This window comes from Musa acuminata, chromosome BXJ2-1 (genome assembly GCF_036884655.1).
Source record: "Musa acuminata AAA Group cultivar baxijiao chromosome BXJ2-1, Cavendish_Baxijiao_AAA, whole genome shotgun sequence".
NCBI classification, from domain to species: Eukaryota; Viridiplantae; Streptophyta; class Magnoliopsida; order Zingiberales; family Musaceae; genus Musa; species Musa acuminata.
Window position 1 is genome coordinate 38,926,608 of NC_088338.1, and position 24,894 is coordinate 38,951,501.

Genomic DNA, 24,894 nt, shown 5'->3' on the forward strand with positions numbered 1-24,894 from the left:
TTTAGTTATGCGCTTATAGCTCAAATAAAAAAAAATTTTGAATGACATAAAAAAATATAATTATCTATAATTTAAATATTAAATTTTTTTATAATAATAATATAATTATTAGTTTTATATGTTCATCATTTTACTGAGTTAGCTCAGTTCTCTCCATATATTGCTTTTAATGAAAGTATGACTCAGTCAAAGAACTCGTCATTTTGAGAGAAAACTTTGATCATCAATTAGAAAGTCTGTTGCAGTATTGATTTTACCAACATATGCTGAAGTGTTAAATCGAGCTTTGGTTTCAAATTGCAAAGATTGTAATTGGCAAACCCTCCGTGAAATGCTTCTCCGGTTACATGAGATGACGTACATGGAAGAAAATAGAGACATTTATTGACGAGCATTTGAACACTTACGGTGAAACTGAACGCATGAAGAATTACTATCTCAAACACAACCATGTCAGATTTGTTAAGACTGGTCATGCAACACACGCCACAGACCGGACCTTTCCATTAGCCGGAAAGGCAGTCTTCATCCTTTTTTAATAGATAGCTGAAACTACGTCGCACAACCACATTAGCATTACCAAAATAACCAGTACAGTTGTTCAGAGTTCATCAGATAGCTGGGAGCAGCAACGTCTACAGAATTCAAAATGCAGTCCCTAAATGACAGATTGCCAGGCAGGGCGCCGTGCCATGGGCTTCTATTGCTGAACCTCTGGTGCATCTTTCGTTTCCTCTCCCTCGGCAGTTCCTTGAATGGTTGCCATGGCTATAGCCTCCCCTGGAGGAGGGTGATCAAACTTGCATGCGGCGCCAAACTTGCATGTGCCTGTCTTCATGTAAAAGGAACATATAACTGCACCCTGCAATGACATTGGCCTCATCAGCAATTTTACCTCAAAGCGTGGTAGTGCAACTGATACTTGACTACAGCAGATTTGAGTACCCTTCCAATACAATCAAACTTTCAATTATTTGCCATGCTTAAGAACTCATAGCATAATGGATAAATTAAAATTGCTAAAATATTCTCCACAAAAACCAAAGATTTACATATTTGAGGCTAATGCTTCTGTTCATAAAGAGCATTGAATTGGACACTTGTCCAATAATGACGAGCAAAAATCTGAAGTGATGCTAGGTATAGCCAAATGATGGTACCAGGAGTAAGAACAAGACAGATGGAAGTGCAATAACAATCTATGTAAGAACATTAGCATGAAATTTTGGTACTAGGAGTATGTGATGTATATCTTGTGGGAAAAGACATGCAAGTGTAACCAAATCCAATAAATAAAATAACATGAAGTTTACTGACACATGTTTGCAAGCAAGGTAAGATTGCAACTATTTTGTTGGAATCTTAAGTGTAATCACATATTTTCTTGTATTCAAATACAACATTAACTGACAACCGACATAGAAATTCCAGTGTTGAGAATATCGCTGCTCTCATTCATACACTTTCAGTTGCACTTAGCTCAGCACAAAGCTGGGTCAAAAAATGATGTGGGGCTAAACTGACTTAACTAAGTAAACTTAAGCAAGATTATTTAACCAAAGATCTAACCTAACAAGAGAAGGTTAAAATCAAGGAATTAAATCAGGTGGACCAATATGTACTGCCCACTACTTATTGAGCTAAACCGGCATACGGACCAGGGCCTACACAATTAGTTTAGGATTGACTGTAAGAAGTAATTTCATGAATTTAGTTTGGGGCATAGGGTGTTTTCCTCATCCAACATGGGACTAGATCTACTAGGATCAAGCCTTGAACTTTGTGAATCTAGGCTAGACCTGTGAAGTAATTTCATGAATTGAAGGAAGAGTTCATGGTGCCTTGTTTTCTTTGAGGAATTTGGAACCTAGATCCACAAAAATCAAGTCTAGATCTATACGAAATAATATTTCAGTCATGTCATCCAAGATGTGAATCATAACACAAGTGAATCCACACGAAAGGATAAAGAAAAAGGAAAATCAGTTGATGACCATGTGGAGAAGAGACAAACAAATTTCATAATGATGTCAAGTCCGATAGGAATTCCTCGTATTCACAACCTTCTTACTAGCATAGATCTCATGCACAATAGTTTTTCTTGATGTTGGATGCATCATATGACAGTTCCAGTATAGTGATGACAGTTGCAGCTCTGGTATACCGCATCTTGCAGAGTTGTATTTACCACATTCATCCTTGCTTAAGATACCTCCTTCCACATAAGATGTTAATGATGATGATAACTCGATTGTCACTATATTATTACATCAGTGCACATTATCTACCAGTATCTGATGTCATGAGCACAATTCTGTGCACAGGTCCATCAGACCTACATACTTATGTACAATGAAGTCACATCAAGGATTCTGAACCACCTCTCGTTGACTCAAGATGATTAATTTGGTAGTAGTAATAGTTGTAATATAAAAAAATGATATCAAATTTTAGACCAAAAAACTCATGTTTACAACTATCGTATACATGTTTTCTTTAATACAGTTTGTATTCTATATCTGAAACATAACTTGATTAATCATTTATTGTTTTATAGTCGATTTCACCTATATTTTATAATTTTTGGCTTTAATAAGGTAGAAATCATTAAAAAAAATACTTGAGTTTTGTTTGCTCCAACTAGTCCAGACAAGCTGAACCTATGCCAACCAGTATATTGGAATACCATGTGCCTGACCATGTGTCGAATGTCCTATGTACCAAGACCATGTCAATCCCCAACATCAGGTAGGAAAGAATTAATCTACAACACATTGTTCTTGCAAAAATGGCTAAACCTAGCAAAAAGTAAGCAAGTGCATTGACCAAGTAACTTTGCATGGATTAAGCCAACCAAGTCTTCACCCAAAAATCAACCATAACCTTAATAAATCAAAAGCCGAATGGCATATTAGATAACGGCAAAAACCAATGGAAATTCCATATTAAATGTGTAACAATTTTTTCTAAATGAACAAGTATTTGACTAATCACTGAGGAAACTAAATTTTGCTGCAACAGATATGAACCAATCAACTTAATAAAGCAAACATAAATCAGTGGTTCCAACATAATACCTCTCTTCGTGGCAACCCAGCAAGAGTAAGCTTTACTGTTTGCTGAGGAGTCTGCTTCAATACTGAAGTTGGTGCTGACCGGTCAATAGGGTGGTGAAACTTGCATCTTTCTCCAAATTTGCACTGTCCAGTCTTCATATAGAACTGCATCCTCAAAAGCACATGAAAAGATCCTATGAGAAGACTACAATCATAAAGATGATTAAATAACCATGCAAGAGAGAATTGGATAGGAAATGGCAACACTTAGAGATCCTCACTATAAAATATAATGTCTAACCAGGAAAGACATAATTAGATAATCTTAAGCAACATCTGATTATTGATTACTTATGCCATCATAAACATAGGATATACGTATGATTAAATTACAATAAATCCTAGGGTCTGAAGCTAAATATGATATAGACACGACAAACAAACATATTATCTAGGAAAAAGAATCAAATCAATTGAAATGCCATTATTTCACTGAAAAAATTATCCAAATAAAAAAAGTACCATAGAGCTTAGGGACAAAAAAGTTGAGGACTGACAATATGCTACCTATGGAAATAGTAGCTACATCCAGCATTATTGCCAAAGCAGTAACTAATTTGAATGTCATATTAATGGGTAATTATGTGATCCCAAAGGATATAAACAATAACATACATCACATTCCAATTCCCCAGGCCTTTGAGGATAGATTGTTGGGATGACACTGATCTGCATTAGAAAAATTAGGAATCAACATATCTAACACAAATAAGGTTCCTCGTAAGACACCAATGGATGCATCATCAAACACTGGGATTTTTCATCTTACCGATGCTTGGGCTGACCGCAGATCAATATTCTGAAGAAAATTAGCAGCAGGATTTAGGCCACCAAATGAAAGATTGGCTGCTGCAGAAGGCAGAAAACTTTGTCCCAGACCAGCCACCAATGATGGATTAACTGTTTAAGAAAAGAGAAAAGAGAGAGAGAGAGAGAAGTTGCTATAGTATTTTTTTGGCTTCAATAAATCAGTATAATTGTCAATTACAATGCAAAATGTATATGATAAGTGTGAAAATAGCATACTGATTCTTTCAGGATGAGTGTAGCGACAAGTAGAACCATATTTGCAGCTGAGTGGCAAATAAATCATAAAGGCATAATCAGGCTTCAAAAGAAAACCAGAAAGTGAGACGAATAATTATAGTTCTACAGAAGTCCTGTACCTTCCAGTTTTGAGGTAAAATGGGCAATCTGGTTCACCCTACAATATGAGGCAAAATTAAATGCACAGGGATTTAAAATTAATGCATAGATTAAGAATCCAATTCCACTTGCTAGTAGAAAAGCACTCGAAATAAATGGCTACTTATCATAAAAATGGGCAGTCCCAGTGCACAGGACAAAGATCTAAAAAGCTATATAATAATAGATGCCATGGAGAAACTCAAAGTTCTGCTTTTTCAAGTTATACTGTTACCAGTGATTTAAAAAGCACCAGGCGTCAAAAGACGCCAAGGTCCAAAAACGCTTGAGGCGCTAGGCGCTCGCCCGAGCGAAGCGAGGCACTAAAATATAAAAATATATAATATAATTAATAAATATAATTATTTAAATAAAAAAATACTATTAAATTAAAAAAATCAGGTACAAAATCATAATAAATAAATAAATCATAATAGTATTTTTATTTTTTAAATAAAAATACTACTAAATAAATAAAATTTAATAGTATTAAAATCAAAATAATATATTATTAATCTAATAAATAAAAATACTATTATTAGTATACTGTTAATATATAGTTAACAGTATAGTGAGAAGAGTGTGAGAAGACCGAGGCTGAGGCAACGGCAGCGGTAGCAGACAACCGTAGCTAGAGCGAGTGGGAGCGGCGAGCGACGACGACAACGAGAGTGACGAGCGATGACGAGAGTGGGAGCGACGAGCGACAGTGGGAGTGGCGACAGCAGCGGCAAACGATGACAGCAACGGCGAGCAACGATTGTGGTAGCAACAAGCAATCGGCGAGCAACGATTGTGGCACCAGTGAGTAGCGACAGTAACAGCGAGCATCGATAGTAGCAGTGGCAGCAAAGAGCAACGACAGCGAAGAAGAAATCTCGGCAACAAAATCGCGTGTGTTAGGGTTGGGGAAGTCGGGAAAATTACGAGAGGGAGCCTAATATCGGTGATTTAGTTGGTTCGATTGAACCAACTAAAGCACCGGAGACCAACCAGACCTAAAAATCTGGTTCGGTCACCTGGTTTAACCCAGGTGCTCGCCCGAAGCGCCCCGCGCCTAGGCTCGGGCGAGCGCCCAAGCGACGCCTCTTTGAAGCGCGTCGCCTGGAAATGAAGCGAGGCGCTCGGGCCTCGCCTCGCCCGAGCGCCTATTGTAATCACTAACTGTTACTATTAAATATAACCATAAATTACTAAATAAATATGATACTTCAATTTTACCGGACGAATGGGCAATCCTTTTGAATTATGCATTAATGCAGGGGTGAAGGGAACATATGTCTTGCTATTCTGCCCTTGTGGTTCTAGCTGTCCATGCCTCACACTATCTTGTATGTTTGATAGTATTTGAAGATCCTTTGGATGATGAAACTTGCAGCTTGTGCCAAAACTGCATTTTCCAGTTTTCATGTAGAACTGTGGCATAAATTAATTTAGATTAAATATGACAATAAATAATCAAAGGAAATAATGCAATGTGCAAAGAAAAAATTACAGTGCAAACTGGCTCAGATGGCCTCTCAGGTAAGATTGAGATATCAGCAGTTTCAGAAACCTGCAGCTTCGCACAGAAATCATTGACGGAAAGGAGGGTGACAAGCCCGCTCATACAACACATAAACACAGATCAAATATATAAGTAAATAAAGTGGATGGCATCACTTACCTCTGCACCTAGTTCACCTGCAGAAGCATTTCCATTTTCCTTTGGATGGTTGAACTTACAACGAATTCCAAACTTACATTTCTGTGTCTTCATGTAGTACTGCAAATTAAAGAAAAAGAAAATACATGACAAAAGGGCTTCCAGTAACAAGCAAAGCAAACAAATATCATGAATACATCAGGAACTACTAACAGGACAATCAGGTTCTCCTGGTCTCTCTGGAAGAGATTCACTAGTGGGGATAAGTGGAATCTGCAGAAAAGCATAATCAGATAAAAAAAGAATTTCATAAATAATGTAATATCACTTGCACAGTCAATAGATGCCACGGTATACCCACAAAGAAATTTCTATTCATTTTACAGGAATTGTAAGCTCATGATTAAATAATTAAAAAGTTATAAAGTAATTAATTTTCCAAGCACCTAACAACATTGATGAACTGGCTTACTGTGAAAAACCAAAACCATTAGAAAATTTGAGGTAGATCATATGGCATCAGTATTGGTTAAGATGGGAAGAAGAGTAGAAATTTTGTTTGATCAATTACAGAGATCCATTTGATGTTAAAACAACTTAATTAACGCAAACTAGTAACTAATAATGGTCTATTTCAAAAGCAGTGCATCTATGATACAAAATTAAACAACATTCTGATCCACAATTCAATATCTCAGTTCCATTGGTTGAAACTTCCATAGAAACAACATCATTTCAAAGAAACAGAGACCAGATATATATTGCCATCAACTACTTCAAAAACTATTAACATTTAATATATATTTCATAGTAAATTATTGTAGGCAACCCCAACTGATGTATAGCAAAAACAGCATATCGCATCATGCTTTTTAAATTCTTGGCATGTCATGATGTAACAATGGCAAGAAATTAATCCACTGATACAGGTCCAACTCTTAGGGGAAGAAAATACAGGATGTGAACCTCAAGCAAACAATGTGAATATATAATAGCTATGGATCTCAGTGGTTCAAAGAAAGACTAACTCAGTGCAGATATGATAAGTTCCCAAAAACAACCATTTTGTGAGAAAAAATAAATGTTAAAAAAAGTGTTCAAATTGTATATGCACATGACCAAGATAAATGTTCACAAAAAGATATACCCATTAACCATACTCTTAATCACAATTTGATGAACATGTTTTGTCGTAAAAAATTACCTTCACACATAAACAAACAACAAAAATTAAGTATACTTCTCTTTAGATAAGCACTACAAGGTAAAAATCATCTAGATTTACTTGTTAGTAATCATGTATCATGGATCAAGTGGTGAACTTCACAAGAAGCACAGAAATAACCCCAGTAACAAGCATCAAACTTTGACTTAATCTCACGGCTACTATTTGAATTTTGATGCACACAGTGAGAATAATGGCTAACAAAGAGGAAAGCTTCACCTTAAAATGAGTTTTTAAAAGAAAAATGATCTGACATCAGCACAAGTACAGATAAAAATCATATATATCTAGTTTTTGTGTTCTGCTGGTTTTACAAAGGGCATAACACCTTAAAATATGCATTCCTCGTTACTTTTCATCATCAATGAAACAAAATTTAGATGAAATTCGTGATAAATATATATTAACTAATTTCCAGATCAAACAAATCTCTTGGTGAGAACCAAGACTTCCGAGGAAAGATACATTCTGAAGAAGCTGAGTCAACTATTTGTCCTATCAAAAGGACTTTATTAATGGGTATGAAAATACTCACCTTATAGCACCAATAAATATCCAAAGAAGTTAATACTTTCCTGGTACAGAAGGCAGAATTTTTGTACAAATTACATGAGTTCTAGTTTATTAAAATAGAGAATTATACTTATCTTGTATTAAAATATTTAAAATATCAAATAAGTAGATAAATGACAATATAGTATAAGTAACCAAACTGTTCAACACGACTACACATATCCACATAAGGACAATATAGTATAAGTAACCAAATTGTTATACACATATCCACAGAAGAACATAGATTAAATAGGATGTAGGACATATCTACATACAAAAAGATCGTATATGTAGTTATTGCCTGCAAAAGTACGAATAAGATTAACCAAAAGTCACCTCTTTCCAATCCGGTATTCCACCCTCAGGAACCCAAAGAGGATGATCGAACTTGCAGGTATCACCATATTTACAGGTTCTTGTCATCATATAGTAAGCACAATCCTTTTCTCCTGGTCGCTGAGGATAGATTGGAAGATTGCTTCCGGTTTCAAGTCTAGGGCGTTTGATCAAAGAATTTGTAGAAAATAAGGCCTCAGTTTGCCCAATACTGTTATGACTTCCAAGAACTGTCTGATGGTAGAGTGCTATACGTAGATAAGATAACATCGTTATATATGGCATACTTTGTAAATATATGCTTATTGTAGAGTATTAAACATGGGAAAAACTCATATTACATACAACTAAATAATACAAACAATTAAATATAGAAGCTTTACAAAGGTAATGTGCATGCAAAAATATATAGGCCAACATACACAAATTCACTGAACTTATTGTATACTATATGATAGGAGAAAGTTTATCGTAACATAAAAATCTTACATTTAAACCAAAATATTAAATTTATATAAATGCATCTACATAATCAGTAACTTTTAACACTTAAGTATCAGTTAAATATCAAACAACCATAGTAGATAGATCATAGATGTAAGAAATACAAGTCAAATGCACCAAGCTGGAAAGTGGGAATTCTATGACATAATTCACCAAATAGATTCCAATTTCTCACTATAATTCCCAGGGGAGGCCTGTCTTCTTTTTTCAACTCAAAATGCAATGATGGACTTGAACAAATACCATATCTAACACAAATACATTCTATAAGGCAAAATTAAGAATGATACTACAACCTCATTAATCTCTCTTTAACTTCTTGGTGCAAAAGAATAAAAGTGGAAGAGAATATTTGTTATTTGTTTAGGACAAACTTCAAATAACTATCTATTAGTTGACCAATAACCACAGCACTTCACATATGTCATGATGACATGGCACTGTTCCACAATTTGAATAGGTCATTGTCCATAACAGTGATTTTAAAAGCACTAGGCATCAAAAGACGCCAAAGTCCCAAAATGCCCAAGGCATCGAGCACTTGCCCGAGCGAAATGAGGTGCTCCCAAATATTATAATTAAAATAATATGCAGCTAAATAGAAATATGCTAAACATGTTTATGAAGACCTATGCTAGAATTAAACTGCTCCAAAAGCATCTTGTTTAAAGAGGGGCCGCCTAGGCGCTTGCCCGAGCCCAAACGCCAAGCATTTCGAGAGAGCGCCCGGGTTAAATCAGGCAACAGAACCAGCATGTTAGCTCTAGTTTGGTTGCATTTACATTAGTTGGTTCAATCAAACCAACTAAAGCACCGATATCAACCTCTCTCCGCTGCCCCTCACGACTTCCCCGACCCTAACCCGACTCCCGCCACCGACATTTTCTTTCTGCTACCACTATCGCTATCGCTATCACTACTCTCCATTGTCGCTGCTCTCCGCTCTGCCTCTCTCAACTGCCGCTACCGCTACCTTTGTCGCTACTCTCCGCTATCATCACTCTCCGCTACCACTGTCGTTGTCAATGTCGCTACTCGTCGTTGCCACTATTACTGCTCATCATTGCTCTCAGCAATGATTTAAAAAGCATTAGGCACCAAAAGGCGCCAAGGTGCAAAAACGCCTAAGGCGCTCGCTCGAACGAAACAAGACATTAAAATATAAAAATATATAAATTAATTAATTAATATAATTATTTAAATAACAATATGATATTAAATTTTTAAAAAAATCTTATACAATCATAATATCACATTAACAAAAAAACTCAAATTTCAAAACAATAACAATAATTTCAAATAAATAAAAATTAGCAGTATTAAAATCAAAATAATATATCATTAATCTAATAAATAAAAAAATATTGTTACTAATATACAGTTAACAATATACTGTTAATATACCGTTCATAGTATACTATCGAGTCGATGTGAGTAGAGGGAGTAAGAGTAACAGTAGCAGCAATGGGAGCGGGAGCAACGATAGTGGCAAGCAGCGACAGCAGCAATAGTGGCAACGACAACGATAGCGGTAGCAGCGAGCAGCAGCAGCGGTGTAAGAGTAAGACTGAGGCTGCTGACTGAGAGAAGCAGCAACGGTAGTAGGAGCAGGAGCGGGAGCGGCGATAGTGACAACAGCAACAGCGACGACGAGCAGCGACAGTGAGCAACGACGGCAGCGACAAGCAGTGGCAGTTGCAGTAGAGAGCAGCGACAACGAAGACAGGCAACGATAGCAAAGAGAGGCAGCGGTAGTAGAGAGGAAATGTCAGCGGCAGAATCGCGAGCAGGATTAGGGTTGGGGAAGTCGCGAGAGGGATGTTAGGAGGCTGATATCGGTGCTTTAGTTGGTTCAATCGAACCAACTGAAGCACCGGAGACTAAACGAAACGTAAAACACTAGTTCGATCGCCTGGTTTAACCCGGGCACTCACCCGAAGCGCCCGACGCCTGGGCTCGGGCGAGCGCCTAAGCGGCGCCTCGTTGAAGCAAAGCGCTCGGGCCTCGCCTCGCCCGAGCGCCTAAGCGAGCGCCTATTGAAATCGCTGGCTCTCAGTCAGCAGCCTCGGTCTCTTCTCTTCTCACACTCGACTCAGTATACTGTTAACACTAACAGTATACTATTAACAGTATTTTTTTATTTATTATATTAATAATATATTATTTTAATTTTAATACTACTAAATTTATTTATTGTTTTAAATTTTGAGACTTTTGTTAATGTGATATTGTGACTTTATACTTAAGATTTTCTTAATTTTATATCATATTTTTATTTAAATAATTATATTTATTAATTATATTATATACTTTTTATATTTTAGCACCTCGCTTTGCTCGTGCGAGCGCCTTGGGCGTTTTGGAACCTTGGCATCGTTTAGAGCCTAGCGTTTTTTAAATCATTGTGTTAATCACAACTAATAGTCAAACAAAGCTGGTCAATGTCGTAAGCTCACACAACAAAGAAAGGAAGCTACAGACGACGATGTATGGGGAGGAGGTTCGCGATCCTACGACATAGGGCGAAGGAGGCTCATGGTCTAACAGCGTAGGGCAAAGGAGGCTCACGGTCCGATGACATAGGGAGGAAGAGGCTTGCGATCTAACGGTGTTAGGCAAAGGAGGCTTGCAACCGAATGGTGAAAAGCAGAGGAAACTTTCGATCTATCGACGTAGGGTGAAGGAAGCTCACGATTCGACGACGTAGGGCGGAGGAGGCTTGTTGTCCAGCAACGTAGAGAGGAGGTAGCTTGCAGTCTGGCAACACAAGGTGAAGAACTCTCACAATCCGACGACATAGGGTCTAAGCGACTCGCGATAGGGTTTATGATTCCTTACACTAGGTCAAGCATGCCGAGGAGGTAAGTGTTGTAATTAGTTGGTTCGATATTGAGCCAACTATGTGAAATTGGTTGAACCTGAACTCGATTTGATTGAGTGGGCGCCCGAGTTGCCCAACACCGAGGCCCAAGCGCACGCCCAAGTAGCGCCCCCTTCAAACGCCTCACTCGACCCTCCTATTACGAGGCGAGGCATTCAGGCTATTATCATATATCAAGGTTCGTAGCACTTAGTCCTCTTTAAGTTCTAGAATTTAATGACTTCAATCTTGCATTAAGCATTGGGGACTACTTGGCAAAAGAATTAGCATATTAAAAATATATATAGAAAATCTAGAGAGAAACAAAATCATTAGAAAAATGAAACAATGAAATTAAAAAAATAGAGATTGCTTGAAGTTATTATCAAAGCAAAAAAAAAAAAAAACACAATAGATAAGAGAGAACAAGATATAAAAAAAACATTATTAAGGATAGTCCAGCTATCATCATTTAAAGGAGATGTGAATGACCAAGAGAAAGGACAATGTAATGCAAATTATTGAACTAACCAAGTAGGTGTTTCCTTGACTAGATGGTCTACCACTAATTTTTTTATCATATTTATTTTCTCCCAATTAATTCCTTTTGTATCTATCTTTTTAAAGCCTGCATAAATGCCTCTTAACAGTCTGTCCAATTGCTTATTATCTATAGATTCATGATGTAACCATCAGCATATTTATTGTCACTATTCTTCTTCGAGATAGCATGAGCTTTTTACAGATTTGATCTGAGCATACCCTTACTCACCAAAGATATGCAACAAGAAGCTTAGATATATCAAAAAGTAGCAGCCATTAATGTATATTACTGCCAAAAGCAAACCTTCCATAAGCTAAGTTGGAATATCGACAGCAGCTGGGTCAGTTGAAAAACCAAACTTTAGTATTTTCCTGTTAAATTATCATGCAGTGTGTGATACACATCATATCATAAATCTTCTAGGATCTCATAGAAGTCAAATTAGACAATATAAGGTGCCAAAAAAAATTAACCAAAAAAAATAGACTTCTACTCTTCACTTTTTATAAGGTGCAATTATCATACATCCAACCTTTTTTTATAAGGTGCCACCTATACAAAAATAGACTGAACCAAAGGCACTCCTTAGATGATCATAATAGAATTTAAAAAATCAGCAAACTGTAGGAATGGTTTGTGTTCCTCAAAAAGGGCTTTGGAAAAGGAGGAGCTCAGAATGAAAATAACCAAAGCAACAGGCAGTTACAAAGATCTAGAGCATTTGTCAGAGTTTAAGCTAATTTAGTGAAGAAGCAGTGTTTTAAACCTTGAGATAGTCTCAACAACAAGGAAACTGACAAATTTCACTTGGAATTGAAAATGCACCATTCATATTTGAGTACATGTGGAATGGCAGATATTTTTAAATATTTAGTTTGACTAATAAAACATTAAAACTAAAGCCGAAAGGTCACCATTAACAGAGCATCATCATTGGTCATAAATTTTGCTGCTTAAAACTGAAGTATGTCAACTGATGCACAGCAAACAAGATACCATAAAAAGATCCAAGCTGCAAAATGTGCAGATGCCTTGCATAGTTTTTTTTATTTTTCCTGCTCCACACACACACACACACACACAGCTGCAAAATGTGCAGATGCCTTGCATAGTTTTTTTTTTATTTTTCCTGCTCTACATACATACATACATATATATATATATATATATAATATAGGAGACAAAGGTGAGACATGTGAACCAGGAGCTTTCCTTGGATATCAAATCCTTGACGTAAGGGAAAATACTCTGAGATAGCAAACCCTCTAGTTACTTGGATGGTGGTCCTTGCACAGCTTTTACATGTGAAAATTATACATGTATAATAAATTTCAGATATTTGTAGCATGTAACTTCTAGAGAAGTAACAACACAAAAGTTGCAATTTGTTCCTCAAAAGTACCTAAGAAGTAGTTCATCTTAAACATCAAAGGCCTAGTTGATGGACATTATTACTGTCTCATTGGTCCCTTTTCTAACTACTCACAATTAAAACTAGCAAACTTAATTTTACTTGAATCTTTCTGACTATCAAAAGCCATAGAATGGAATAGATGGATAATGTACAGCAGGATCACCATACAACTTACTTGGCTAATCAAAGATTTTGTACAACAGGATTTTTATACAACTTAATTGGCTAATCGTTATCATGCTCCCAAAGATGCTCCAAGAACTGCCTATTCTTCCTGTTCCATGGAAAAAAAATATTTCTCCAAACATCTAGAGCTTATTGTTTATCCAAAATTTCATGTATCTTTGAATCTTGACATAACAAGCCAAATTCACAGTTCAGAAGATATGATTATCAAGCCATCTGAAACCTGTTACTATCTCACATGTCCATAGTACTGAAATCATCTGGATGTATTGGCTCCTTTGATATGAAAATATCATCTAGATATGATATTCCTGACCACACTTCGTCGAGACTATGAAGTTAATATCTTCTTCTTTTTTTTAATAAGATCAAGGTTTATACTTAAGTGAAATTTTTTTGGTTTCACATCTACTTATATTTTCTCCACAATAATTGGAAAAACAGGATATTACCAGGCAGTCAGCCTCTAAATTTCATTTCTGCCTAAATTTCCAAAATGTGCTACCCTTTCACACCGTTGTATAATTCTAACTGTCACGATCAATCACTTCCACTTGTCACTCGTCTAATGCACCACAAACTCTGTTTTGACCCATTTTAATTTTTTTTATAACCCCTTGGACACACATGCAACGGTCAGAGCTTTAAGTTTTATATTAGCTTTTCTAATAGCTTCGCTTTCTGAGCTCATAAACAGCAACACGCTATCAGCCCAAAGCATTCACCAATTTAGGTTCATGTTCATGCAAGCACGACCTCTTGGAATCCACCATAGCCATATCTCGGGAATGAAAAAGCAGAACCCATAGACATCAAGCATCCTGCGATGAGCCTGATCTATTTGGAGAGCAGGTTAAAGTGACAGTCTGTGTTGCAGGTACAATCATGAAACGATGTAAAAAATACTTTCTAAGTAAGCAAATCAAATCAATGCTGGTTTTCGTATTAGTTATTCTAACGGAAGCTATGCTGGTATCAGGATACAGCGACATTGGAAACCTCATCAAACGTGAAATCAAGGAATCCCTAACCTTCCACGGAACGCTTGGGTCCACCGAGCAACGAAGGATCGAAGGCCGAGCTCCCGTACAGCGAGGGCGTCGACATGGCCACCGCGGCCGCCGTGTACCTACTCGAGGCCCCGATCACCTGCTTCGTGTAGGCCGAGGGCACACGGTCGGCGTACAAGGATTCCGTGTCGGAGTCGGCGAAGGGGTCGACGCTGGGCAGGCGCGGGGAGTCACGGTAGGAGTAGAGGGAGGAGGCGTCACGTCCGCCTCCTCCGTAGATGGTGCGGTAGTTGTAGATGTTGCTAGACATAGCGGACGAAGGGCCGAAGGTACGCGAGTTTTCGACTAGGGTTTCCGACTTCCCATTCCAGGAGGAGAGAAAGGGAGCGAAGGTGGGGTGTGGGAGGAGGGTGAGGGTCCGCAGAGATAGATGTGTTAGGTTTTAAATACTGGCAACTTCTGAACCCGACCCGTTAGCCAGGCCTGGTAAACCCGGATCCAATAATTAAAAAAACCACCCCAACTATTTATGATGGATCCTTATTGTTATAAATAGGGAGGCAAAAGCAAAGGTTTGAAGTGTAGGTTTATACCAAAAAAAAAAAAAGAGTTTATATATAAATATATATATATATATATATATATATATATTACTCTACTAAAATTCAAATCTAAGTCATTAAAGGATTTTATTTATTTTTTAATTTTTTTTCTTAATTTTAATCGGTTTGAAACCAAAGATTTCAATTTCGGTTCGATTTCAATTTTCAGGAACCGTAATTAAACCGCTAGAATCCGATCCCGACTTAGAACCGTTGAACCATTGGTCAGGTTCGATTTTGATTCTTGAGTGTGATTTCTATTTGAATTCTCGAGTGGTTCGTTTAAACCCACTAACTTCAATTTGGTTTGCAGCAAGGTTCGCAATACCGTACCGTACCGATATTTCGACCTGGGCTCGGTACCGGTACGGTATACCGAGCGGTACACCCATGTGTATTGAGCGGTACATCCAGGTGTGCCGAGTACTGTAGCACTGCTATAGTGCTACAGTGCATTGCTATAGTGCTATAGTGCACTCGGATCGATAACAGACCGATACGTACCGCCCGTACCGGACGGTACGGTTCGGTACGTCAGACCCTGGTTTGCAGAACTTCCTGCCATCTACAGTTTGCAGAATTACACATTTAACAAGCTGAATAAGAGCTCAGTTGAAACTTGATGCATTCTACAGTCTGCAGGAGTGCAAATGAATCTCCAATAATGACTTGAAATATACACTTTAATCAGATATTACAAGTATGATAAGAACATAAAATATACTTTTAGTCCACCCTATCTGGAAAGAAATCAAACAAGGATTACTCAATTATGGCCCTGCACAATCTGGAAAGCCAATGTTTTCAGCATAAGAAGAACACAAACCATGTGAAGGACCAATAATTAGTGATAACCGATGTTAAGCACCAATGAAAGACAATTATATATTTATCTTCCTGAAACATATGTACATAGATGCTGCTAGTAGGCTTACAGCAGACTTAAAATGCTAAGAAAGGCGTTCTCGATATAAAGATCATGAAAGCAAAGTCTTTTAGACGAATGCACAACATTTTCCAACCTATAAAGAAAGCGAGATTAAGTAAATCACTCGAGTTCTAACTGGCTGAAGGAAATGTATGGTTGTCCCCTGCTAAAACCCTGGAGCGAGAACCATTCCTGCAGCTTATTCGTCAGAAACCATGGTTAATTCGACATGAACACCATTGCCGTTGGAGTAGAGGTTCCTATCCGGCAGGCTCTTTACAGGCTTCTTCAAGTTCATGTTCCTGTTGGATTTCACAGGTGAGAAGCTGTTGCTAAAGATATGTCTTTTTGTTGGGTTGCGACAATGGCTGGGATTTTGCAGCAAAGTATCGAGTTGCCCACATGCAGCTCCAATGAGTCCTGCCAAATAATTAATATTGCTATGATCAAGAGATGCTAGACTCAACTTCATTCTCCTGACATGAATGTGGAATCAGAAGAAAGGCATGAAAATAACATAAGTGAGATATTCACGGATAGTATTCTGAATTCAAACAACCATCCGAAAGCCGAACAAGAGATGCATGCATTAGCACTCAACCCTTCAGAAAGCTTCATATAAAAATGGAATTGTGATAACACAGCCAGTGCCACACAAAGCAATATCAATATAACACTTTCTCATATGGAGTAAACTATATGACTATAAACATCCACTGTAACCTTGTATAATGAACTTAAACAAAAACAAACAAGGAGGACATCCAAAGTTCATTACCAAGAAAAGCATATAATATTTCTACAAAAGGCGCATGATAAACATGCTCATCTGCTCGACGTACAATAAACAGCCATAATCATCGAGTCATCATCATGCTTGGAAGCAATAGCAGAAGATGATCAGAGAAAAATTCTCGATTGTACTGAAAAGCAATTGCAAATATACAATGGAGAGAATATATGAGCCTGCCTATCCCATTAGAAGTTAATCATAGCATCTAACACCAACAAGGCTGAAGTGCAGAGCCCAAGCGGTGTAATTGCCCTCTTATCATTCTCTATTCATTTCTCTGCCTTACCCACAGGTGGTCGGTGACACAAAGGGGCATTCCTTCTTACTCACCCTTTAAACATGATTATTAGTAGCTAATTTATATTTAAAAAATAAATGTATAATATATCCTTATTATTATTTCACCATTTATTTACTCAGATTCTTTCTTTTCTGTTCATTGCAATAGTCTTTGGTTTTCCTTTTTCTCTTCTTTTCACTGCATGCTACAATCTTAAACTCAGAAATAGATATTTTAATTTTGAAAAAAAATGATCTTTTAATGCATACAACAACAAGCCATACGAAATTGATATTTTAATAATTACATTAATTACTGAAAGAGAGTTGAAGATTTGAAGCTGACAGGAAGGTCACAGAATGCCAAAGAACAACCAATCTAACGGAATATTAATGTTGATTCCAGCTTCAATGTAATTATAAATACTAGTAGTCAATTACAGCTATGAACCACAATGACATATTTAAGTCTTTGAGTTATGCAGGAATGCACATCCTAAATCTAAATTTAGATTTAGGATGTGCGTTCCTGCATAACTCAAAGACTTAAATATGCTATTGTGGTTTATAACTCAAAGCTTCAATATATATACACACACACACGTATTTCCCTTCAAAGTTAGTGATTTTCATTTTTGTATCTCTATATATATAGAGAGAGACACAAATATGAATATATATTTTGTGATTTCATATTAATATATATATATATATATATATATATATATATATATCAATATGCAATTTTGCCTAAGAATTATTGCACTTCAAATATAGTGGTTACAGAAACAAAATCATCTCTCCAATATGAGTAGAAGTGTCCAACTAATAGACCCATCAGCATTGTGCATGAAACTAAAAGTATTTGCTAACACAGACAGCATCTGAGTTCCAAATTCAGTATTTAGAGGAAAGTAAATGAGAATTGATGGGTTAGAAGCAATAAGTTGGCAATAGGACAGAAAAATATTTTGAGAGTTGGTAAGTTTTTCTCCTAAAAGGAAAGGAAAAATGATGAAACCATGGATTATGAAATCATTAATCTGAAAAGATGAGCAGGTCAATTATGTGTAGACTTGTTAAATGAAAATTAAAAAAGACATTCCAAGATATAGTGAAAGAACAAGGACCATTTCTAGGGTGAATTTAGACTAGAGGAAGTGCGGCATATGCTGCTACAGACAAATGGACATGTTTCTGAGTGAAGCATTACCTAAAAATAGGGCAGAGGGTTTTCCAGGTCTTGACTTGAACTCCGGATGAAATTGCACACCAATAAAATAAGGATGAGCATGGAACTCAACAATCTGCACCAGATTATAAATATTTAAAAGAATTCAAAATTTTCACAAAATTCAGGTCTATGCCATCGTATGCATACCTCCATTCGTCTTTTGGTTTCATCTTTACCAACAAAAGAGAGACCAGCCTTTTCAAGTTCTGCAACCATTTCAGGGTTTACCTGTGGACATAATAATCCAGCATAAACAAATTTCCCAAAACTTATGTATCTATTTAAGCATCTCAAATTAGAACATTATACTGAAGTTCTCAATTTATGTGTAAATAAACAGACCTCATATCGGTGTCGATGTCGTTCATCGATAAAGCTGACATTCCCATACCTAAAGAGAAGGTGAACTTCACTTAGATTTATGCTACATAAGGGCAATGCAGAAAAATGAAAACAGAAATGGGCATAAAATTTTAGAAGCATATTTGTCTGCTTACAACTTAGCAGATATACAGTCAGGAACCTCAAAAAAGGTCCTCCTTGATCCAAGATGCATTGTAGCTCCCTTATGAGTCTTAGAACCCTTTATTTGTCATAATAAGATATGTAAAGCTGCAGAAGATTCCTGATAGAAATAACAAAAATGATGGCCAAACCAGTTACCTCTGGCATAAAAACAATACATGGATTTGTTGTGTCAGGATCAAACTCTGTGCTATTTGCATCTTGCAAGTTCAGAATAGAACGGGCAAATTCAATGACAGCAACTTGCATGCCAAGACAAATTCCAAGAAATGGAATATTGTTTTCACGGGCATATTTAGCAGCTAGAATTTTTCCTTCCACCCCTCTATCTCCAAAACCTCCTGGGACTAGTATGCCATCTGCACCCTGAGCTGAAGATAATTAGATAGCTACAGGCAAAAATGTATAACCTACTACTGTTGTTAAAACTACAGCTAAAACCTTGAAAATGCAGATTGTCTCAAGAATCTAAGACCAACTATATAAATGAGAATTACACTCACCTTCAACCGTTTCCATGCTCCTCTAAAAAGATCAGGTGTCTGTAAATGAGATTAATCATATAGTCATCAGTTTCAAATGTGAACCAGCAACAAAGACTGAAGGATTTTGAAAAATAAACAGACTTCTATTGCCGCACTGTCTTCAAGGTCAGAAGATCGAACCCAATCCACCACAAGTTTCTTATAACAAGCAATAGAAGCATGCAGAAGAGCCTGCAAATATATTGATGATACAATCAGGTACAATTTATAAGTTGGAGAAGCACATATTTAATGAGATCAACTAATGGGAGGAACTTATCGAATCTTCCTTTTTAAATTCCAAAGAAAAACATGGGACAAAATATCAACCAAATTTTGCATCTTTATGAAACCATATTTTGTAAAAAGAGTTTAAAGCACTCACAATGACTGAACTTTTGTCTGATTAAATCATAGATTGCACATCAGAAATATGGATAAATCCTCTAAAAGAACTAAATAGCCTGAGCATGTTTGTGCTAATAGTTAGATTTTATGCTTAATGCCGAGCCTCTTCCTACATGCCAAAGCTTTTGGGAATAATGTTAACCCAACCATTATTATCACAGTACAAGAGCATGCCATTGATTGACCGGCACCCTCTTTTCCACCATTTGTCCTTTGCTCTTGCCCTGGATCAATGTGCAGTGACTTTTAATCTCACTTGGATCCTCATTACAAGTCCATTAATCCTTCATCCACCTAAATGTGATAGGTCTTAGAGCATGTATATAATGTTTGACTCTTTCCTGCTAGATGAATTACAGAGACCCAACTGTAATTTATTATCACTAATAATTAATCAAATCCGCGTTAGATCTTCTAAGCATTAAGAAAAGTAGTAGACACAACTGTCATGCTTTTAAACCATTTGAAGTATTAACAAAGAACCTTTCATTTTATGTTTCCTACTGGTGTGATAAAGGCCAAGAAGGAGCCCAATCAGGCGGAAAATACATTGTATGCCAGGTCAAGCTATACAATTACCATATTCTTCCTCATTTTGTGATACAATGCAAAATTGGGGAAATCCATTAAACTTAGATTGTGATTGATTATAAGTCCTAATACAACATGAGTATCCTATCATCTCCAGGCAACATGGATGAAGCTGAATACCAGCCAGGGATTGATTAATTTCCAGATATTATTTCCATATGTGTTTTGTGAATCCAATATCAATTGTTCTTTTGCTACATCATATAATGCATAATAAAAGCAACAAATACTTCCTAGTCAAGTACTTTCTTAGCTACAGTTTCCCCGAATAACATACTTGCATTCCTCAACCGATATTTCATCCTAGAAAAAAGTTTGTGGTCTTACCATTATGATAGACTGCGAAGTAGAAATGTTTCTGAATACAGGACGAAGACAACATACATATTCTAGAGATAGTGGCATATGCATTTTATCTGAACTCAATGTGCTTTAATGTGAAACTATGTACATGTAGAATCCATGAAGAGTTATGTCAACATTTAGAAAAGTTTACTGTCACCAGGCATCTAAAGTACATAAATATACTAATCGCATGATCATCTCTTTGTTGAATCAACTATTGCAACCAATAGTTGCAATAGATAGACCATAGAAGTGGAGATAAATTAAGAACTATCTATTTATCATGTCCAGCTAATGGCAACAACTAAATAATTCAAATTAAATGATCAATGCAAAACTTTCCAGCAAATACCAGAGTTCAGAATTTAGGAACATGGATATATATCATTGAATAAACATGTATTCACCTCCAATACTGAGAGATAAGAATCAGACTGGCCAGTATACTTTCCAACAATCACAATCCTAACCTGAAAATAACAAAATGGGTCAAACTGCAAACAGAAAATAACCAAGGCACCTAACTTAGGAGTAAAAGAGAAAGGGGAGAGAGAGAGAGAGAAAGAGAGAGAGAGAGAGAGAGAGAGAGATAGAGAGAGAGAGAGCTCACAGGATCATGCAAGGTGTCATAAATTCTGGCTCTACTTGTCCATTCTTCCAATGCAAGTTCCTTAGCAATCCTATGCAAATAAAAAGTGAATATTTATATCATGCCTATCTATATTTAGATATCATTAAGCAGAGATCAAGATGATGAACTATCAAAATTATTGCAATAGAAGGACAAGTTAATCAGACCAACCCTTGAAGATTCAATAGCTTTATAATAGTCTCATGTGCCTTTTGCTCCTACAGGGACAAAAGTAATGTTTAAATGTACAGGAGTACATATTTCAAAAATATAATAACATCCACAATCTTATTAGAAACAATAGACTCTACCCCCAACAATAAAGGAATGTGCCAAATATTTGTAACATCATTGAGAGTAATGATATCTGCCACCTGCAAAAACAATTTATTGATCAAGTAGCATTCGGGGTAAACATATATTCATTTATTGCAAAAAGGTTAAGGAGAAATAATTAGAACTTAAGAAGAATACCGGGACATGGCAAAATCTTGAAAGTTTCTCTTTTATGTTTTCATCCAGTGCCTAACAAAAGCATAAGAATTGGAACTATCATAGGCTAAAGTAAAATGATAACTAAAGAAACTTAAAAGGAGATGGTGGATGGAGAAAAAAAATTGAGTGGAAACCTTAGTGCTCTGGCAAGCTAGAATGTCAGGTGCCAACCCAAGTCCTCTTAGGCCCCAAACACTATGTTGTGTTGGCTTAGTTTTCTACAAAGTTTTTTAAACCAAATTATTATCAAATTGAAAGACCACACTGAACATATAGACTGCAAGATGAACTGTTGCACAATTTTGTGTATGGAGTATGTATACTATGCTACACCCCTAACCTGCTCACCGACTTCATTTAGAACAGGAACAAGACTGACATGGACCACACAAAAGTTATCAGGACCTGTAAGAAGATTGATTTGGAGAAACACTCGTGTAAAAATGACTGAGATGATAAGTTGATTGTAAGAGATAGTTGACTCTAAGCAGGTCTCCTCACCTACACGGTAAGAGAACTGACCCAAAGCTTCTATAAATGGCATAGATTCTATATCTCCTGCATCAAGAATTCCACTGTCGTTATGCCGTGAAAAGATCGTGGTCCCTGCACCGCATACTTACACCACTATGGGTAACATCATGAAAAATCATAATTATCCATAAATAAATTGCCAAGTTTCTGGCTGATATATATAAATATTATATATATATATATATAATATCTCATCTTTGTATGAGGAAAATCAAACAAGATGATATACCTATGGTTCCACCCAATTCTATTATACAAACATCAGGAGGCCCTTCTTCCCCATCCACGGGTATCATAGCTGCACGTTCTATCCACTCTTGTATGGCATCTGTCATGTGCGGCATGACCTTGGTACAACAAACATTGAGAGAAGTTCAGGACTACTAGGATAATAACCAAATTATGATCCAAACAGATCAGATGATTTTTAAGAGAAAAGCTGCAGGCAGGACTCATACCTGGACTGTCTTCCCCAGATAGTCTCCCCTTCTCTCCTTGTCAATGACAAACTATCACAAAACAATAAGAAAATAATGGTAAGTTCATAGAGTAAAGATAGACAATGTTTGCAAAAGAAAATTCAAAGATGAATGTAAAAGTACAAAATATAGTTGTATCATACATGTCAAAGTAGTTCATAAATACAGTATAGTTAGACCTGTTAATAGGGAAGGCATGAATAAATTTGGTACCTGATAGATCTTTCCAGTTGTGATGCTATTGTCACAAGTTAACTTGACATCAAGAAACCTTTCATAGTTTCCAAGAACGAAGTCCACCTGCAAAAATAAATCTTCAGCCAAAGCGAAACAAAGAAGAAAAAGAATTATTTCTAGAATAAAAATCAATAAGATATAACAGTTGAAATAGAAGGCATGTGGGACAAAGATAGTAGGCACAAAAAAGTAGCAAGAACTATTACTTACCTCACCGCCATCATCTAAGACAAACACTTCGCCATGCTCAAACGGGGACATTGTCCCAGCGTCAGTATTTAGATAAGGATCTGCAAAGAATACCACGAATGGAAGGTAAGTCATCCTTGGCAAAACAAAAGCAACAAAGTGACATTGTGAACCACACAACTGAGACTCTACTATTAACACAGACTTCAAACACAATAACTTCAGAGCACCATTTAATTTTATTTGTCTGTGAAAGAAATTGAAGGGGAAGGGTGATTGTTTTGCTAATTGTTCCCTTTTGCCATCACATATGAATCTGTTTTGACTGAATCCTCAGCCTTCTAGATTGCTTAAACAAGAATTAGAAATAAATGAATAAATGCAAGGTTCGCCGTACCATACCGGCGTTTCGACCCGGGCTCGGTACGGTACGGTACCGGTGTACCGGGCGATACATCAGGGCATACCGAGTGGTAAACCCTGGTGTACCGAACAATTTAATATCTTTTTCATACTGTAGCAGCGCTACAGTATAGTACTGTAGCACTAAAACGGTACCGGGTGGTCCGCGTACCGGTAACTTGTTGGACCGGTACGTACCGCCCGGTATGGCAGACCTTGAATAAATGCTTGTTTCAATATGAATTAAGTGTTCCCAGTTTTAGTTATTGAAGATAAATGCTATATAAGTTTCAAGGTTGTTGTTATTCTCATCTTAATGACTGAAAATCTGCATGATATCTCCCAAATTAAAAGGCTACAGAACTACAGCAGAGTTGAAAAAAACTTAAAGATCCCAAAGCAAACGGCAAGGAAAATAAAATCCAGGTTGACAAAGAACTGAAGAACAACTGTTGCCGAAACAAAAATAAACAAGCTGCCCTATTTCACAAGTCATATTGTGAACCAGCGGCCCTAAAGATAGACAACGCAATTACCATGCTAAAAATGATACCATGTTGGCATGATTGTTCCTCTTGTAAATGAAAAGCTAGAGATGATGGTTTGCCAAAGTGAGAACAGATTACTCTCCCTGGAAACCAGTGATGAAAAGATTGTTCCTTCTCCAACGAGAGACCAGACCGACCATCTCTGAGTGAAACATCCGCAAGAAAAGAGGCAAAACAAACGGCAATTTTAATCGGTAAAAGGGAAAGCTGACGCCCCAAACAAGCCTCATTTCCGAGACAAGAAACTTCTCGTATCACTTGGAACAGAGGCATCAAAGAGAGGAGAAAAGTACCAATCTTTATCGCCGTCAGTCGGAGCCCGCATGCCTTGAGGAGGACTCCAATGCTGCTCGCCGTCACCCCTTTCCCCAGTCCACTGACCACTCCCCCCGTCACCAACACGTACTTCATCTCTCTCACATACACACACCCACAATGAAGAAAACGACTAGTAAAGAAGCTCACTCGAATTGAAAAGCGAAAATTAGCAAGCGGAACAATTTCCTCTCTCTCTCTCTCTCTCTCTCTCTCTCTCTCTCTCTCTCTCTCTCGTTACGGCGAAGAAGTGTG

At 36.9% G+C, this 24,894-nt stretch overlaps 2 protein-coding genes across 7 annotated transcripts; both read right to left on the minus strand.

Moving 5' to 3' along the window:
- Nucleotides 1-557: 557 nt before the first annotated feature.
- Nucleotides 558-14,989, minus strand: LOC135599182 (zinc finger CCCH domain-containing protein 37-like). 4 transcript variants are annotated; one of them, XM_065094023.1, is made up of 12 exons: nt 14,602-14,989; nt 8,063-8,310; nt 6,160-6,219; nt 5,968-6,066; nt 5,797-5,856; nt 5,523-5,717; nt 4,283-4,320; nt 4,143-4,189; nt 3,886-4,016; nt 3,732-3,785; nt 3,078-3,221; nt 558-862 (listed from the first exon to the last, which is right to left on the minus strand). In XM_065094023.1, exons 1-12 carry the CDS (start codon nt 14,888-14,890, stop codon nt 701-703), a joined length of 1,527 nt encoding a protein of 508 aa, XP_064950095.1. In that variant the 5' UTR covers nt 14,891-14,989; the 3' UTR covers nt 558-700. The 4 variants fall into 4 exon arrangements, with proteins under 4 accessions (XP_064950095.1, XP_064950094.1, XP_064950097.1 ...); XM_065094022.1 differs by having other exon boundaries at nt 5,797-5,862; XM_065094025.1 differs by lacking the exon at nt 5,523-5,717.
- A 1,023-nt stretch (nt 14,990-16,012) lies between these two features.
- LOC135581061 (uncharacterized) lies at nt 16,013-24,894 on the minus strand. 3 transcript variants are annotated; one of them, XM_065094027.1, is made up of 21 exons: nt 24,618-24,894; nt 23,396-23,475; nt 23,162-23,248; nt 22,928-22,978; nt 22,699-22,816; nt 22,437-22,541; nt 22,276-22,340; nt 22,070-22,153; nt 21,915-21,965; nt 21,752-21,814; nt 21,612-21,658; nt 21,420-21,489; nt 21,217-21,279; nt 19,568-19,657; nt 19,445-19,483; nt 19,080-19,307; nt 18,914-18,999; nt 18,759-18,807; nt 18,564-18,644; nt 18,396-18,489; nt 16,013-16,530 (listed from the first exon to the last, which is right to left on the minus strand). In XM_065094027.1, the coding sequence occupies exons 1-21, from the start codon at nt 24,733-24,735 to the stop codon at nt 16,310-16,312; spliced, it is 1,890 nt and encodes a 629-aa protein (XP_064950099.1). In that variant the 5' UTR covers nt 24,736-24,894; the 3' UTR covers nt 16,013-16,309. The 3 variants fall into 3 exon arrangements, with proteins under 3 accessions (XP_064950099.1, XP_064950100.1, XP_064950098.1); XM_065094028.1 differs by having other exon boundaries at nt 22,437-22,493; nt 24,618-24,875; XM_065094026.1 differs by having other exon boundaries at nt 16,168-16,530; nt 22,437-22,553; nt 24,618-24,875.